Source organism: Epinephelus lanceolatus, chromosome 20 (assembly GCF_041903045.1).
Source record: "Epinephelus lanceolatus isolate andai-2023 chromosome 20, ASM4190304v1, whole genome shotgun sequence".
In the NCBI taxonomy this organism is placed as follows: Eukaryota; Metazoa; Chordata; class Actinopteri; order Perciformes; family Serranidae; genus Epinephelus; species Epinephelus lanceolatus.
In genome coordinates, this window is record NC_135753.1 from 16,736,701 (window position 1) to 16,755,524 (window position 18,824).

The 18,824-nt window shown below is 41.5% G+C and overlaps 1 protein-coding gene across 1 annotated transcript; it reads right to left on the minus strand.

Annotated features, from left to right (window-relative positions):
* Positions 1–885: 885 nt before the first annotated feature.
* Positions 886–18,224, minus strand: LOC117264810 (uncharacterized). The gene is made up of 11 exons (XM_033639080.2): positions 17,908–18,224; positions 16,391–16,728; positions 13,637–14,263; positions 12,014–12,211; positions 11,339–11,692; positions 8,507–8,574; positions 8,256–8,359; positions 8,009–8,152; positions 5,013–5,144; positions 2,273–2,542; positions 886–1,692 (listed from the first exon to the last, which is right to left on the minus strand). Exons 2-11 carry the CDS (start codon positions 16,537–16,539, stop codon positions 1,483–1,485), a joined length of 2,256 nt encoding a protein of 751 aa, XP_033494971.1. The 5' UTR covers positions 16,540–16,728; positions 17,908–18,224; the 3' UTR covers positions 886–1,482.
* Positions 18,225–18,824: the final 600 nt, after the last annotated feature.

Consider the following 18,824-nt stretch of genomic DNA (forward strand, 5'->3'; position numbering starts at 1 on the left):
CATCAGTCACAACAGTGACAAACACAAGACTGACTGTGACTGGCCGACATCTTGTTGATAGATTGCTGGAAACTAAATTACAATCGTATTTAGATTAATGTTACTATCTGTATGTTCCCATATTGCATTTGGATCATTGGCGTCATGATACTAGCTTGCTTGCCATTTGCAAATTACTTTATCAGCTCACGTTGCAAAGCAAGCAACACCAGATCCATGCAGATTAGGTTTGAAGCTAGTTAGCTAAATTTAGCTTTGGTTATGGTTAGCTCGTTGGCAGCCCATAAGCTAGCTGTAACTTAGCTATTGATCTAGTGTTGGTTGATCTGAGCTGATAAAGTAACTTGCAAACCAGTCCCAGGAGTCTGAATGCATCAGCTGACATTATCCACTCAATAACGTATGTGCTACATTAGCTAACTAGCAATTCATCTGCGTTAGCAAGCTAAATTTATCTAACGTTAGCTACCAAAACCCACAATATATTTCACATAAGTGTTTCCTCTTCGATGCTTTTCAGCACTGAATTTGACAAATTTACTGTTTATCAGACGACAAATGAGACAAGAATTAAGGCTCATTTATGCTCCCTTTACGTACAACAGATGCGTTCATTTCGCATGTTGTAAATGTCACTGCCCTCATATGTTCATGCTTTTTTTATGATAGCGTAGATAATAGATGGCACTAGAGAGTCAAAAGTTTCTGACACCAACAAACATGGCAACGGTAGAGGGGATCCTAACATTGTACCTTTAAATAGACTGCGCTGTAAACTGCGGTGGTCTGTGCAGCAATGATATACATCCACATACATACATGGATGGAGAATTCTTTCCACCATTTGTTCCATTTTGCCAATAATTAAATTTCTTCATTTCATCATTTCCTTCAGTTGCATCTCACGTGAAATACGCTACACTGCCTCCATGATCTCCAGTGGCTCAGTTTCATTTGTATCCGTAAGCTTTCCGAAAATGTGCACAGATACAGACGAAATGAACTCAGAGTGCAGACAGAAGGCTCTGTCCAAATGTGTCTTCATATCTAACATTGAGCATAAATAAGCCTTTATCCAGTGTACCATGTGGTCATTTCTGCTGCAAGTCACATCTTTTGACTTTTCCTGGAAAATTCGCTCTGAGTCCCTTCCACTGAAATCAGTACACAGGCTGCTGGAGGAGACTGAGAAAGTCTCAGTTTTTAAGTTACCTTACAACCTGTTCACTTATTGGCAACAAAAAGGATGAATACTTGTTAAAAGTAACATAAGGAACCTTTAAGTTTTTGTTCAGATAAAACAAGATATAACAACATTTACTGGACAGACAAGAGTGGTAGCAATCTTCTCATCTAACTCTCAGCAAGAAAGCAAAAGTCCCAAAATGCTGAACTATTCCTCTAAGTGGCGTAAATCTGTTCATCTTGATCGACCTGAGGAGTGTTTTGTTTGTATGGCAGGAGATTTCTCTGCAGTGGCAATCAGCTTGAGTCGAGCTGCTTATGCAGTTCTGCAGCTTCTACAACTGGCACATTGTAGTGGCGATCATCCTCTGTGACGAGGCACACGGAAGGCCAGTCATCTTTATGGTCGTCTGGGTAGTACGTGACAAACTCCTCTGTGTCGGCCTTGTACAGTCTGTAAACTTGAATGGTGCACTGCAAGGCGTAGCCCAACAGGAACATCTCCACCTGCAGAAGAGCGGTGAGATAATAGCACAGTCACACAAGAGCCGAGATTAAAATACATGGTGTTAAATAACCCACTCAAGCACATATTTACAGGCGGGGATTCTTTACAGAGACCGTGCCTGTAAAAGCTTTAATCAAAGGAGTGAAAATAACAATTAAATCACTCAGCAGCTCGTCCTTCCTGAAGTCTCCTCACCCCTGAGGGCGATGAAGTGGAGACGCTGTGGCTCGAAAACAAAAAAACAGAACGAGCGTCAGCATGTTTTATAGTTCAGATCTCAGATAAAAAGAATGTTATTCACCCCGATCTCATGACATCTAACATTAGCGGTTGTTTTGTTAGTTACCAAGCGTGCCACCAGATTATTCAGCAGAAATGCATTTCTGGATTTAAAAGCACAAGACAATCCCTGCAGCTAGTTTGTTGTAAGTGTTGTTTACCATAAAAAGGTTCATGTAAATGCTCCCTACCTGCCAGGAAACTACTGTATGTAGCCTATAAAATGTCTTTATATGCCTGTTAAAGCGAGTCTGCGGTCGGCTGGGCCACAAATAAAAAGAAGCACTGGGTTTCTCCTACCTGCTCCAGCCCGGCGCTGAGGCCCACGTGGCTGAGGTGGTTGTCGAGGAAGGAGCGCGGGCAGTCTGATGAGTCCCGAGCAAACAGCAGCCAGCAGAAGAGCGGGACGTCTCCGCCGGCCTGCATGCAGCTGTGCAGCTCCACCGCTCTGCCCAGCATCAGCAGCTTCAGCGCCTCAAGCAGCCCCAGCTCCTCTTCTCCTCCCTGAAACACTCGCTCGCACAGCTGCTGCCGCTCCACAGCAGAGGAGCAGTCCACTGCTGCCTGCCACTAGAAACAAAATCAATGAAATCAATCTATACTTAATTTTTTAAGCATCTAATCATTGGAGTCATTTGGCATGTACACGTGAAACATTTTGCTGGTTATAGCTTTACAAATGTGAGGATTTGCTGCAGTTTTCTCTTCACTTTCACTTTAGACTGTTGCTGTCAGAGAAAATCTAGTCTTGCATACCTCCATGTGCTGTGTCAGCGCTAGAGAAAGGTCTGAAAGCACACATTCTGCTATAGGGGAAAATAACGCTCTGGCTTGTTTGTCTTTCTTTAAAGCAATTACAGTCATCTTAGGTGGTGCCAAGCACTGGATGCAGCGACTGTGCCCTTGCAAATAATGTCGGGAACTTGTTTTCGTTGTACTTTTGCACATGGAGGCGAGCACCGTCGTTAAAATGACTAATTCTCCACAAAAGAAAACAGCACAAAAAAAACATGTGTCAACTGTGTGACTCAACTTTTGCTAATAAAAAAGATTATTTGATTATCGGTGCCCTACAGGTGAAACCTGAATATATGGTGTAAGCTCAGTACAGTTAAAACCGCAGACAGTATGCTGGCTGAATGAGGCTCTTGATGAACATTATTACGATGCCCCCGACTAAGAATTTTCCTAGTTGACCAATAGTTGTCATTTAAGGTCATGAGTTGACTAGTCGCCCGCATGTTTATGATATCAATTTAATTAATAAATGCTATATTTTGGGCAGGGCAACTCAATGGTTTGAGTTGAAGGTGTGAGAAAAAATAGTATCAGTAACATTGTTAACACTGTGCTACATTACAGAGAAATACAAAACCGTACTAATGAACCTTCATTAATATAGGCCTATATCTTATCTACAAGTGCACGTCACACACTGAGCGAGCTGCCTGTTAATGACACTGTTGGCAAAGCAGTAATGATTGTGCTAAGTGGCTAAAGGACATGTAGCTACTTCCATGTTTCAGATGATATGTCATGTTTGTAGTCGACCAGTGAAGATGAGTTTACATATCATCTTGTGTTCGTGCTTCACCTTCTCAAAATGATCCCACACTCTGGATTTCCTGCCCGACGTGTTATTAACTAGCCTGTGGAATAACCGCAGGTACCAGCCCGGGAAATTAGGGGCCGTACACACGTTATGTCTTTAACCACCTCAAAGCGCAAGGTTAGGCGCTGGGTGCTACCCTTGTGCCTTTTCTGTGCCAGCTTTCAAGTGCACGGTGACAGGTTGCGTCTGAGGTTGCTAAGCAACCTGAACAAGCACCAAATCATAGCCTATGATAGTCTTTTTTTTGTTTTTCTTCCTGGGTCTAAGTGACCAATTAAATCTTGCCGACTAATGACCTTTCTGGTCGACTAACAATTGGTTGACCATTAGGGGGCAGCACTATTACGATGAATTCACAAAAGCTCTTGTTAAGTGAAAAAAATACTTGTATTGGTAAAGTCAATGTCACTGGCACATTGCAATACCAGAGTAACATGATGTGGCAAATTATCTCTGGCTGGCCAAATCAAAATGATGGAGCAATATCTTCCTGCGAGATGGAGTTTAGGCTTTTCTGAGGCATGCTGACAAGTTGTTTTAGTCGTTGTAGATCTTTACAGCAATTCACAGAGAGGAGAAAGCATGTCTTATTGCACAATCCAAATCTTCAGCAAAACTAGCCATTTTTAGGGATTAGGCTGTTAGCTTAGAGGTTGTTGTTTCCTGTAGCCAAGGGAATTTTGAAAACAGTAACATACAGATAACTGAAGGTGGTAAAATGCCAGCCTGATAGCTGCAAATAGCAGGCTTGTAGCTACAGTCTACATCCACTGAGTCAGACTAGACAAAATAAGACAAAACTCACAAAAATATTTTGTTTGACTAAACTGAAATTTACTGATGAGCTATTGGAAGTGTCAGATGTGTTTTTTCCCCATTCCCTGCATAAACATTAGTGAACATAAAAAGTGATTTATGTGCAACCAGCTCTGACCTGAATAACAGCACAGAGTTTATTCTGAGTGCAACTGTATGGAATCCATAATGTCGGGCACAAATCCAGCACACAGCAACCTCTCATAAAGCAGAAGAGGTTGGACTTTTAAAAAACACGTGTGCTGTAAACACAAGAATTCCTCACAAGCTAGCAGCAGCAGTGAGCGACTATAAATTCAGCTCAGGGCCTCATACTGTTACAGTAAAGAGGCACTGTGGTTTTTACAGTTGAATCGGTTTCTTTGAGGCTGAGGGTGCATCTATCCCTCCAAATCCTTTAGAGCACGACTAGGCGGTGTGCTAATGACACAGAGGCAGAGCAGTGCAGCATTTAGAAGACCACCTCCCTTTAACATATGGAAGCAATCACAACTGAAAGCTCTGTGGAAGACTATCAATACCCTCAGTGTCTACGGACAGCAAAAAATAGTCCTGTGGTTTACTCGCTGTGTGTTTAAATACTTTCTCACTGTATGCATGTGCAGCCAGTACCTTATTACGGAGAAGCTCCATGTAGCCTTTTAGCTGCAGGGTGGCATCTCCTGTCCCGTCTCCCTGCAGGCACTCTCCAGGAAATGTCCACTGGCTTATCAGACCTTCCTGTGCCTCCAGTTGCTTCGGGAGCTGTAATTAAAATGATGAGATTTAAAGTGTGTTCAAATGAGCTGAAGCAGTGGCATCATTAATGCATAGACTGTGTATGAATTCATTCACTGTTGATTACATCATTGCTGGTGCATGGTAAAAATATGCTATATAAACATCTGCTCGTGGACCATCCATAATAAATACCAACATGCATGTGAATAACTACGTACTTTGTTGCGATACGCTGCTCTGCTCACATTAAACATTATTTATTGCACCACAACTCAGGGATTTGGATTATGCCTGTCGTGATAAGGCAACACAAACTATATTCCTAATACTCCGTATAAAACAACAACAGCTACAGGCTGCAATCCCATTGCTGGTTTGGGCACCCCAGGTCAAAGTTTCATGTACTGTGAATAGTTAAGTAAGTAGAAGATGGACTTAAGTTAAGGATGAAACATGCTTTTCAACACTTTAAGCAAGATTAGTGTCTTATTTTTGTTTTGTACAATTTTAGGGTGAAAAAAAGGAAAGGAGCACTATGCAAAAGTTTGAGCACCCCAAGACATCTGAGTTCTCAGACAACGTTTCCCAGGGTCTCAGACCTTAATTAGCTTGTTAGGGCTATGACTTGTTCATAATCAACGTTAGGAAAGGCCAGGTGATAAAAACTCAGACTCCTGAAACCTTGTCCCAACAATCAGCAGCCATGGGCTCCTCTAAACAGCTGCCTAAACCAGCTACAAAAAGTGTTAAGGAGCTGTGATGCTTGCTAAGGAGGCGCTACTACTGCAGGGGTGCACTAACTTTTGCTTCAGGCCCTTTTTCTTTTTTGTTAGCTTGAAACTGTAAAAGATTGAAAGTAAAAAGTAATCTTGCTTAAAATATTGAAGAAATGTTTCATCTTTAAACTCCTGCATGCCACTGTATAGTGCTTGGTTAGTGACCATCAGTTGTACACTGGACTACTTTTCACAATGCATTGTGGGATACTTCATACACCATATAAGGCATAATAATTCTCATATCACGATTACAGTGACTAAAATTGTCATAGTTACTGGTAATGTGATTGTATTGTTAAAATGTGCTGAAAAATGCTGACACACAAACTGAAATAATTACACCATGATCTATATTAAAACCACAAAAAAATAATTCAGCAACACTTTTTGACTGCATAAACATTTAAATACAAGCATAACCAACACCTTATGTCAACGTATATAAAACCATATCAAACATGCATTAACATTAAATATAGCCTGTCTCTGAAATGCGTGCTCGAGTGTCTGTATCACTGTACATGAAGACAATAGACCATTAGCATCACTGGGTTTGCCTGCTGCATGCCCACTCTGTAAACAAGGGAAGAGCAAAACAAACATGCTGCAGCCGCAGCTGGGAGACGGCTGCTAACTTTGGTTAATGCTGGACAGTAATTACAGTGAGTTTTTCAAAGCACGGAAATCAAAAACACTTTTAAAGATAATAAAAAATTTGAAAGCGTAAACTGTGAAACCTGTAACTGTTTCATACCTACTTACAGTAAATTTAGTATTTTGGGGTTTGGAAATGTTGGTTGGACAAAACAAGATACCTGCTGAACTCAATTAAGGCCCTGGAATGTAAGTGTTTTCTTATGTTTTGTAGACCAAATGATTAGTTGAGAAAATAATCTACAGATTACCAGTAACAAACATCATCATTAGTTGCAGCCCTTGTATACAAATCCCTTTTACAGCACTCTTATTTTAAAGTCACCCAACTAAACACAGTAAAAAGTCAACGACAGACAGGGTATTAAAATCAGACAGCTTAAAGCTATAGTGCGTAACTTCTGTCACCTTCCAGCGGATAATGTGTTATTACAACTAATAAGCCGGTGGCACTTCCATGTACACAGAGTAACATTCGCCAGTCGCCACACACCGTACACAGAGTAACACTTGCCTTTGTGGTAGGATCCACTTCTGAACCGTGTCTCGGCTACTTCTCCGCCATGTTGCTTTCTCTTTCTACCTGCGCTCTACCTCTATATGACACTCTCCGCTCTTCCTCCCCCTCCCTTCTTGTTGTGAGGATGCATTTCCTGTGCACCAGCGCAGTAATGTCGCTGGTCGACACGCATACTAAGAATGATATATATTGAAAAATAGATGTTAGAGGAGCCGATCGGCTTAATCAGCATTGTGTCATCTCCTCTAGTAGTGGCTTGGGTGAAACGGACATTTACGGACCTGTAGAAGTTACGCACTATAGCTTTAAATATTCAATATGCAACATTTAATATAGCAGCAACTGTTTGCTATGTAAAGATATAGTCGGGTAATGGCATCCTGAGCAGAGAATGAAGTCACGCTACCTCCGTGTGTGGTTTGCTGTGGTAAGCCAGCCTGGCCGCATGTTCATGTTAGTGCATGTGTGTATTCCACTGGTTAATTTATCACCATGGCTTCGCACTGCGTTCATATGGTGATTACTGCTGATAACAGGACGGCTTCTAAGCGAAAGTTTAGCGGCCACCCCTCTGGTTCCACCACCACCCGTTAACACACTGTTCAGCACTGTTTATGGAGTCAGCACCAGTAGCTGCTAGCCGCCGGCTCGGCCACCTCTATGTTGAAAGCTATGTCCAGACACTCTGAATTTCACATAGAGACCCTTAACTTGACTAATAAGCCAGTTACAGCTAATCAAATCTGGTAGCAACAGTTGGACTTTTCAGTCATTGTCTGAAATCAATGATGCATTTGTTAAAAAATTACTAACAAATTCGATGGTATATCTTCACGTTTATCAACGAGAATGGAATGCCTGACATGCATAGCAACAGTAACCAAGGGCCATGGGGCAATGGTCAACTGATACCATCCCATTAACTGAGTATTTACCATATTAATGTCCTCGTCCTGCAGCCATGTGGGCAGTTGGGTGCTGTGGGAGAGCACCTGGAACAGTGTGGCTCTGAGGGCGCAGTAGTTGTCTCCCCTCACTCTCCTCAAGCTGCCAAACCTCTGGGACATCTCTTTATAACCCTGCAGCAGCAGCACACCACAACACCATTAACGTGAAAAAAACAACAACACAGCAACCAGCTTTAATCTGAAACACTTCTTCCCAGGAGCCACAGACACCGACCTTTCTAATGAGAGCACTTTTGGCAGTATTTCCTTTCCACTCTCTCTCACTATAAAACAGAATATCCACCGCCGGGGCCAAACTGCATCTGTCCTCCTTTAAAACTGAGACAGAGAGAAGAGAGTGAGAGGAAATGAGGGGCAAAACAAAAAGGACTATTGTCTGCGTTTTAAATTACGAAACAAAAGTAGTGTTGTTTGAAAACTGTGGTGCAATTTCACAACATGGATGTGTGATTTAGATGTACTAACGTGTAGTTTCTGCTTTATTTTTCTGTGATGCAGACAGCTCCTCTGCTCCTCTGTACAGGTCTTCTTCACTGAAAGGAAAAAACAACATTTATTCTGCAAGTACAAAACTTAACCCATAAGACTGGCAATGATTTATATTTTTCTTATTGTCAACACCTCTCATTAAAAGACCAAAATCATCAATGAACTGATCTGACTAACAAGTGTCTTTGTGTGCAGAAAGACAGATATATCTTACTCCTCTGTGCCATAGAGCTCCATTTTTGTGCCAAAACTGCAAAGCTGCACTGGGTGATGCGTTCCTTTAATTCAATGAACATGGGCAGTGTAGTTTATTTTGAGTTAATCCCACACACACCATCCTGCTGCTACAAATACTCATTAGCGTACCAAATTGGTATTAATCCACAGCTGTAAATAGTCTCCAAAGAATGCACTATTTACTCCTGTTTATGTAATGCTTCCTCACAAACATAGTGCCAGGCTATTTTAGGAAATAACTTGGACTGTTTTAAAAAAAAAGTGAAAATGTGCTGCATGTTTGTAACCCATGTTCAAAGAGTTACAGGAAACCACTGACAGAACAGGGAAGACAGGCAGGGTGGAGAGACAGGCTTTGGTGTTTTTATGGAATTTGTTGACAATAAAAAACATACGGAGAAAAACACAAACATTTTCTCCTGAGCTCAAAATAAACATAAAACTATTTTTCAATTTGTTAATCTTCCAAAACCATGACAGTAAACACCAAAATATCTACATAACTTAGTATTTTCTAATTACAAATTACAACCACTGTCACATCTACTCTGTAACAACGTGATGATGTGAAAGCTGAGGATTGAACACATGGTACTGAGTCTATGTTGCCACACAGTTTTGAACAGTCTCTTCCTGTCTTGTGTCCCACTTTAACATCCTGTCTCAGAATAACAGAGGCATTAATACATTCTGACAAGGGATGAAAGGGTGACCAGTTTCTCAATAAACCACTGTATAACTCCAGATGGTTGGTAGTATGATCTTTTAAACAGCGTTTGATAACCGCATGGGGATCTCAGTCTCGATTAATTTTGCTTTTGACAGTCCGACACCCAATAACCAGAAATGTTAACTGTTACATTTTATCATTGTATCAGACAAAAAAAGAAAGAAAAAGATTTGAAATACAAGACGCCTTTCCTTTTAGTGTGGTGCTGCACTGACACAGTGAGTTTAAGCAACACATTTCAAAACGCTATCCAGTAAGAGGTGGTGAAATTAGGACATTTTGTGATGTCTTGCCTTTTTTTTTCATTTGCTGTTAGATCTGCTGACAGACAGCCGGCTAGCCGCAATAACATGTGGAAACCCAGTGCCCTCCAGTCTCCCCTGGTTAGCAAAAGTTAGCCTTGACTGCTCTGCACTGCACACCACCCATTTGAAGTGGGATTTGTACTTCTGCATTGAATTGACACCGTACCTACTGCATAAGTTCTGCGTCAACGTAGAGCCGACGCCATACTCTACGCCATGGCCTGACGTCTAGCCTTGCATTGCTATGTAAAAATGGTGTTCACCCTCTTGTCCCCCCCATGTAGCCTCGCTGAGCAAGCAGCTTCATTTTGAGCTGCAAAATCCCTTTCGCAATGTTAACTATGTTAGCACCACTAACTGTGCTGACACTGTGAATGGCTCTATCAGAGCTACAGTAGTAACCAAAGCTGAAGGGGTTTGCAGTGTTAATTGCCAAATGAGCTGTGCCACTAGCTTCCACCAGACCCTGGTGGTGCACAGTGCAGTAAACTTAAGAGTTTCAACATAACTTGAGGCCGACATGCATAACTGGTCAACAATATTCTTGGTGGTTAATTTACTAACAGTAAACCACTGATATCCCATGCTTTGAAAAGTTTAATACTGTCCAGCATCAAACAAAGTCAGTAACAGTCTCCCAGCTGCAGGCGCAGCATGCAACGTTTGTTTTGCTGTTCCCTTGTTTACAGAGTGGGCGAGCAACAGGGAAACCCAGTGATGCTACTGGTCCATTGTGCACATTAACAGTAGCACTTCAGCAAGCATTTCAAAGACAGGCTATCTTCAGTGTTAATGCACATTTTAATTTGATTTCATATGTTTATTTTGTGGCTTTGCTATTTCTTTTAGGTTTAGGCAAACAAAAAGTGCGGCTGATTTGATGTATGACTTTCAAAATAGAACTTGGTAAAATGATTTCAGTGTGTGTTTTAGTATTAAGTGGACATTTTATAATAATAATAATAATAATAATAATCTTTAATTATATAGCACCTTTGAATGAATGAACTAAGAGCTGGAGCTGACAAGTAGCGCCAGATCTGAAGATCTAAGGGTGTGAGAGGGGATCTCTGGCAATAACAGATCACATAAGTAACCTGGAGTGAGGCCTCTCAGGGCTTCATATTAAAATCTATTGTAAAAGCAATATGTAGCCAGTGTAAGGAAGCCAGGTTTGGTGAAATGTGGTCATGTTTCCTGGTTTGAGTCAAAATCCTGGCAGCAGAGTTTTGGATGAGCTGAAGGCGGGAGGGATTTTTTTACTGATGCCAGAGAGCAAAGAGTTATAGTAGTCTAATCGAAGGCGTGGATAACACTTTCCAGATTTTTGGTGGAAAAGAAATGGTCTAATTTTTGAAATGTTTCTGAGCTGATGACAGCAGGATCCAAAGCTTTCACCACATTTTAACAACACCATGATAATACTGACATCCGCAATCATTTTTGTGTCTATAGTCATGATATGAAACTTAAACATAGCCAAGACATGACTTGATGTTAACTTTATAAAGCAACTACAAAAGGATCATTACAAACCTGTTCCCTAGGCCGTCTTCAGCAGCAGAGTCTTCCTTCTCTGTGACTGGTATCTCTTCGGCCTTTTCATCAGTAGATGTGCTCCCTGCTGGCTGCTCCTCTTCCCCAGTAACCTCCTGAACTTCAACATCTTTTCCAGCCTGAGTCTTGGCCTCAGCAGGAGCGCTCTCCGCCTCCTCCTCCTCCTTCCTCTCATCGTCCTCCTTCGCTTTGGGAACATCACCATCTTTGTCCTGTCCTTTCGGCATAATTTCCTCCCCAACATCCTGTTTGATGCTCTCCAAGGAAGTGACCTCTTTCCAGCTCGTAGTTGTACACTCACGATCTGGCTGTGCATCCTGATTGGACTTTGAGCTGCAGAGAGAAAATACATCTTTGATACTTTCCCTGACTTACATATAAATCTAAAGTTTACTGCTTATGTCTTAAATGTGCTACTTAGATGACATGTTATATCATAAAACAGCTGTAAAAGGATATAAGAAGGTACAAAGAACAAAAGGATAGTGGCGTGCACTCAAACAAGAGGTGAGTCTGACAATCATTTTGCTAAATCAACAAGTTGTAGTGTCTACACGCCCCCTAGTGGTCACAGGGAGGCTCACAAACACACAGGTTCTCAGTTTATGTAAACAGGCGTCTTGTTTTGATATCACTAACTCTGAACCCACTGACCTCTCGCTGGCGTCTGCCTGAGTTGTGGTCTCTGGCTCCCTGACAGAGTTGGTGGAGTCTCGTTCCTCACCACTGTGGTTGAGTCCCTCAGGCTCTGAACCAGGAGAAGACTCACAGACATCATGGCTTTTTACGACTTCAGGACCAGGCTCCTTGCACAATGACAAACTCCCATTCTCTGAATCCTCTGCCGCAGCACTAGACACAGGACAACAGGAGAGAGATATTAATCATTTATAAAACAGGATCAGTCTGCTGATGCACACCTCTGATCGTACAGAAGAGAGGTTGTGTGATATGAATCTTTTATTTTTGTAACATCACTGTGTTGATAATATGGAACTAATCAGAGTGGAATTTATGCTCAACAAATCAAGGTACTTCATCACAATGGCAATAATGACATCAGCGCTGTTTAGATTGGTTCCCTATAAGCCTCCCTTTCACTACACAATCCTGTCTGCCACTGGGTACTTTCTCCTGGGAAAATCTATGCTTTGATTTACAGCCCAAAGGAAGTGCGTCAGCCATTGCAAAACCAAAACAGGAAGTGGATAATGCTTTTGTTTACCCCGGCTGAAGCTATCCCCTGTTATCAAAGAGTATCTGTCTAAGTTCTTTGCAGTTTCTATCCCCAGTAGCAGAGATGGCAGATCATAACAATCTGAGCCTGTCAGTGGCAAAAACGTAAATTAATGGTGCAATCATGCCCCGACTGGTCACATTGCAGCCTGTTTCACCGCCGCCAGCTGCAGCATTCTCTCTCAACACTGGACTGATTTAAAAAAATGTTGTTCCCATTAGTCAGTTAGACACAAAAACTTTAATATAGCAGCAAACCACTATCTGCTATGAAAAGATATAGTGGAGTAATAAGAGAATAAGTCACGCTCCCTCTGTGTGTGTGTTGTAATCCCAACTTCTCTGTCATTTGCTGTGATAGATGGTGCAGCTGCGCGTGCATGTTAGTGCATGTGAGTCCCTGTGTGTGTGTGTATCCCACTAGATAGCTAATCACCACTGCTCTGTGCTGCACTCACACAGCAGTTATTGTTGATATCATGCTGAAGTTAACACAGAAGTGTAACGTACACCCCCTGGTTTCCTCCTGTTGCTGTTGCAGGTGCTATCTATAGAGACAGTACCATACTGCCAACTCCATCTTAAGAACGACGGTCAGGCGACTCACTCTGAATATCTCATAAAGCTTATCTAAGTGAACTAAAGAGGTCGGAATATGAAATAATTCAACAGTAAAAAAAACAAAGGAAAGTCTGAAAAAATACTCCCACAAACCTGTTGTGTAGTTGAAATGCTTTTTCTTTCTTTTCCTTTTAATCAACCATCCAACACCTTATATTTAACCTGCTAGCAGACCACCATATTTGGAACCACTGTTCTATAGCTGTCAGATTTACAGTATATTGTTTAATTAATATAATTAATTAATTAATATATTTAAAAATATGAAAATGCAAACTGAATGATATGAGATGAAAATAGCTCAGCCCTCATGACACATATTCCATTTCAACCTCATGACGTGCTTTTTAAAATTCACATCCACAACAGCAGCAGCAGCAGAGGCAGAAACTTTACAGTATGTTTTGTTAAGTGACTCACCAGCTCCGAGACTGTTTGTCGTTCTCCTGCCTGACCACAGAGATGGACGACACCTGACAAGCTGCTGCAGTGAACTGAATGTTTGGCACAGATAAGACTTCATTGTTTCGACAAAACTCCCCCGATGGCTCCACGGCGGCGTTTTCAATACTGACTGTGGAGCCTGCTTCTTCATCATCACCATGAGCAGTGTCCAGTGTAATGTGCTCTCTCGTTGTGTTCGCCTCAGTGTGGTTTTCAGGGCAAACTGCCTCGGCTGTTAGTGAGCTGCTGTCAGGGATTCTGTCCTGCACCAAGGCTGGATTTTCTTCTTCTGGCACCGCATTTGTTGCAGTAAAAACTTCCCAGTCAGCTGTAGCATGTTTCTGCAGGGAGTTTAAAGTGCAGTGCACATGTTCGGCTTGTCCACTGTCGGCAGGACAGTTCTTCGTGTCTTCATCTTGTGCTCTGGTGGAGTTTTCCATGAGTTTGGACCGTTTGCTGGGAGAAGGCGATGCTGTTTGTATGACCTCCTTCTGCAAGGGTCCATTCTCCTGAGTGGTGTTGGGCTCCATCTCTGCGACCTCAGGGATCTGCTTCACCTGCACAACCTCCTCCACCTTTATATTGGCCTCATCAGGCATTTTCCTGAGTGATTTAACACAGAGAGGATGAGTAATGTCACACCATACAACAAAATCATCATTTAAATCCCAACTCAGCTGCACTGGTATCTTGAGTAACAGCATTTTTTACGAACAGGAAACCCGAGGAGATACTATGTGATCACAGATAAGATTTTGCTGCAAGATGTTTCAAGGAAGTGGCACATCTATAATCAAAACAGTCATCTTTTATGTAGTTTCTCTGCACTAACCACTAGTGCATGAAATGACAAAAAAACCCGGTATGACATCGGGGAAGTCCCCTCACCCTGTCCTTATGTACTCTTTGATTTGGTCACATAATAACACACCCTACGCAAAGCTTTGGGGGGAAAAACCAAAATGTTATTTTTTATACCTCCTATCTAGCAGTGTGCCACATCTTTAAAGGAAATTTTATGACCTCACATTTGTCTGAGTCAAAACCAGCATTTAAATGCAGACAGCACACACACACTTCTAAACTTCCTTAAAAAGTTAGTTTGGTGTTGAAAAGTCCTTAGAAAATGTTCCATACATCTGTTACTGAGTAAATTCTAACTCCCACAATAATCCAAGTCTGAGATTAGACTAGAATAACCGCCTTGCAGCTGTGTGCCTCCGCCAACCAGTCAAGTTGCAGAGTACATACATGTCTGTCCAGACTCATATGTAGCCATGACAGTTAACAATGCTTCAAATACAGATGTTGCTACAAAGAAGCTACAAATTCTAAAATGTGGAAGCTTCACACTCATCTTCAACCCTGCAGCACAGAAGCTCTATACATAATGTCAAAGTGGACATCCGAGAAAAGAGTCACCAATTCAGTATCTGACCAACTGTCTACCCTTCTGTTCCTGAGGTATGACATTGAGTCATGGAAAGAAAAGTGTCCCTGCAGACCATTATGATGTCATAGCAAAGCTGACCTTTGACCTTTTGGATGTAAAATGTCATCACTTCATCATTTTATCCTGTTAGATATTTATGTGAAATTTTGTCATAATTAAAATATGAATTATTGACTTACGGCCCAAAACATGTATTGTGAGGTCACAGTGACCTTTGATCATTAAAATCTAATCAGTTCATTCTTGAGTCATAGTGATGTTTGTGCTTAATTTGAAGAAATTCCCTCAAGGTGTTGAGGTAACACGTTCACAAGAGTGGGAGGGACGGAAAACCCGAAAACACAATGCCTTTAGCCACGGCTATCACTGGCCTGGAGGCAAATGTGTGTGTTTCCTTGGATAGCGGAGGAGTGGCCCACCCTAACATTTACATCCTAACCCAACAAATTCCACTCCTCTTGCCTAAACCTAACCAATCCAACCAACAAAGGCAACAAGTACTGGCCAATCATTGGGAGAATAGAGCAATTAATGTCTTTGCTATACTTGGATTTACAAATTTATGGTATACGTCATAAAAACTGCAAATATCTACCAAGCAGTCAATGGTGTAAATTCAAATTATCTTTTACCATTTGCATCATGTTAGAGCCACACAAAGATAATATTGCACAATATTATCATTTATCATTATTTGTGCAGCTTATTTTGAGCTTTCCTCGTCTCTTATATGTTTTTTGTTTTATTTTTCTATATTTTATTACCTACTCTACGTGCCTACGTGCTGCCTGGGGACAAATTGTTTCAAACTGAATTGAAAAGTGGCATTAACCGATACATGAGGTATGTTATTTCATTGGCTACTGGGTTTTTTTTAAATAAAATGTGATGTGGCCTGTTAGCAGCAGTGAATGCTGCAGTGTCCTCCTGGTTTCTGGCTTCTTTTTGTAGCCTCATTCTAAAACTGCAATAAGTGACAATACCACCAGTGACAGTGTGTATTTTTCGTATCCATTGTCTTTATTCACTGGTGTATATTTTTGTATTTGGCTGCTGCCTTTTAACCAAATCGACCTTCTGAAACATTGAAGGTTTACTCTACTCTCTACTCTACGTCTGTGGGATCACGTAAATACCTTTGAGGATGTAACTGACTTTGTTTATTTTCCCCTGAAGTTTGCATAAGGAAACACTATGTCACCTGCAATGAATGAAAATGATGCTGGAGGTCTCCAAACTCCCCCCCAAAAAATTTGTTACTGCAGAAGTATTCTCACCTGATCTCGTCATCTCCATCAGGACCGCAGGTGCCCACCACAGCTGTCTCACCAGTGGGCACCGTGGCCTTCGAGTCATCTTTCAGCAAACCACTTCTTTCCTCCGCACTGCCACAGGGACTCTCAGCGCGACAGCAACTGTTCCCCATCTGCTCGCTCCCTCTGCTTGGGAGGTCAGACGGGTTGTAGGCTGAAGGGCGACCTCTGCTCCAAAACAAACGCAAGCGACCAGACGAGTCGCTGAAGCCCGAAGACTTCAGGAGTCCATGATGATGAAGGTCAAGCTGCTGCTAAAGCCAGGTAGCAACCATGTCTATGTCTTGTTACTGGGTTGATACCTAGAAGCACAATGTGCAACATCACCACATGAATGAATGAAAACACTCCTCACTGTGTGGCACAACAGGCAGTAGTGGAATGTAACTAAGTACATTTAGTCAAGCACTGTACTTAAGTACAACTTTGAGGTACTTGTACTTTACTTCAGTATTTCTATTTTATGCTACTCCACTACATCTCAGAGGCAAATACTTGTGTTCCTTTAAGGGTTAAGAAAATCATCTTACTTCTTAAGCTAAGTAAACTCTTTAAAAACCCTCTTGGATCAGCTGGAAAATGCACCGTCACAAAGCTGAAAAGGTGTCTGTTTTTCTGACACCATGAACAGCAGATTTTTTAAAGAGGCATGGTTCTCACAGGACAGTCACGCTACAAACACATGAGGATCCTATAGAGTACGATGCATTGCTGTAAATTAAACTACCCGCACATATATAAAGGAGTTAAAATTTGCAGAACCTTGCACATGTGGAACAGTAAAATGCAACATACACATTGACGCAGCAGCAATATTAATAAAAACCATTATCTATAATACTAGAACACAAACAGGGAACATTTTACTGCAAAAAGCTTCTGTGTTAGTTGTCTGTACCCTATGTGAGCCACCTTTTAATGTGACCATCCCAACTCCCACCTATGTATTAATGTTACTGTTTTAACAGTATCCTGTTATGTCACACCTGTCAGGTGCATGTATTACCTTTGAGCATGGAGAGGTGCTCACTAACACAGATACCAACAAATTTGAGCCCAAAATTTAAGAGAAATATATCTATTGAGTGCATTAAAAGAGTTATAGGTCTTTTGCTTTAACCTGTGAAAATAGGAGCAAAAATTAAAGTGGTGCGTTTGAGTTTTTAACCACTATAAATGCTTAACACTAAGGGGACACAATTCATGGTAACACCTGTCGACATACAGTATGTGGTTATAGTATAAAGCACGTTTGCAGTGACATTATAACTGAATTTATAAACCGGGTCACAGTATTTGGTGTGACACCTGCTGCCATGTTTTTACAGTAACGTCATACATTTAGTGTCAAAATGGCTCAAATCCCTGCTACACCCCATTGTTAATTTAAATACAATAGAGGGAAACACCGACAATGACAGCACACACCGCAACGCACATTCAGCTGTCACTCCCATATTAGTAACGACACAGAAACATACCTCGGTCGAGTTCAGCTAGAGAAACACTCCGCAGGCTCGAGACCATGTAGCTCCGAATCCTGTTTCACTTTTGGTTAGCTGGAAAACAAGCTTAAGTTAGCTAGCAAGCTAGCTAAGGTAAACTTAAAATATAAACACGCGCTACTAAATACGGACCGCCGCTCTTGTGAGTCACTGCCGCCACGCTGGTTACCTTCTATACTCACTACACCGTTACCGTTCAGCGCGTTACACTTCATAAATAACGGGTATTTGCTGGGTTTTATGCGGAACATCTGTTGGTACGGACCCCTAGCATAGCCGGAGCAGCAGGTCACGGCTCGGTCCGAACGCATGACGTCATACTCATGTGCGCCGGGAGTTTTGCTGCGTTCACGTGCTCCTCAGAAACTCGTAACTTCACATTAACTCCTGCTTTTTTTGACGTATAGAAAGAAAATTAATAAGGTGGGTTGATCAAGTTTTCGAAAAGATCACTTAAAATTATTCGATTATGTAAACTAAATCAAGAGGCACAGTTTACAGCTTGGCAAATGTGACGACGCTGCTTTGCTTTACTTTGTATGGCCTTTGTGTTAAATATCCTTGGGCATGGGAACGTTTGTCAGACAAAACCAGGAACTTGAAGGCATCACCTGTTCCTCTGGCTCCGAGAATTACACACAGTTATCTGTTAAAGACTGAACAATAACTTCAACTTTATTATTATCCCGAAGTAATTTTGCTCTACAGCAGGCATCAAGACACAAAACTACATACAGGACAATATCATAAATAAATGTAAAATTCCCCAGCTCAAGTGAAAACTAAGTTAACTGATTAATTAGTTAATTTAAAATGTAAATATTAATTAGTAAATAATTAATTGATAATAGAAATAGTCAGTTGAAGCCCTACAAGATGTGAATATAGTACAT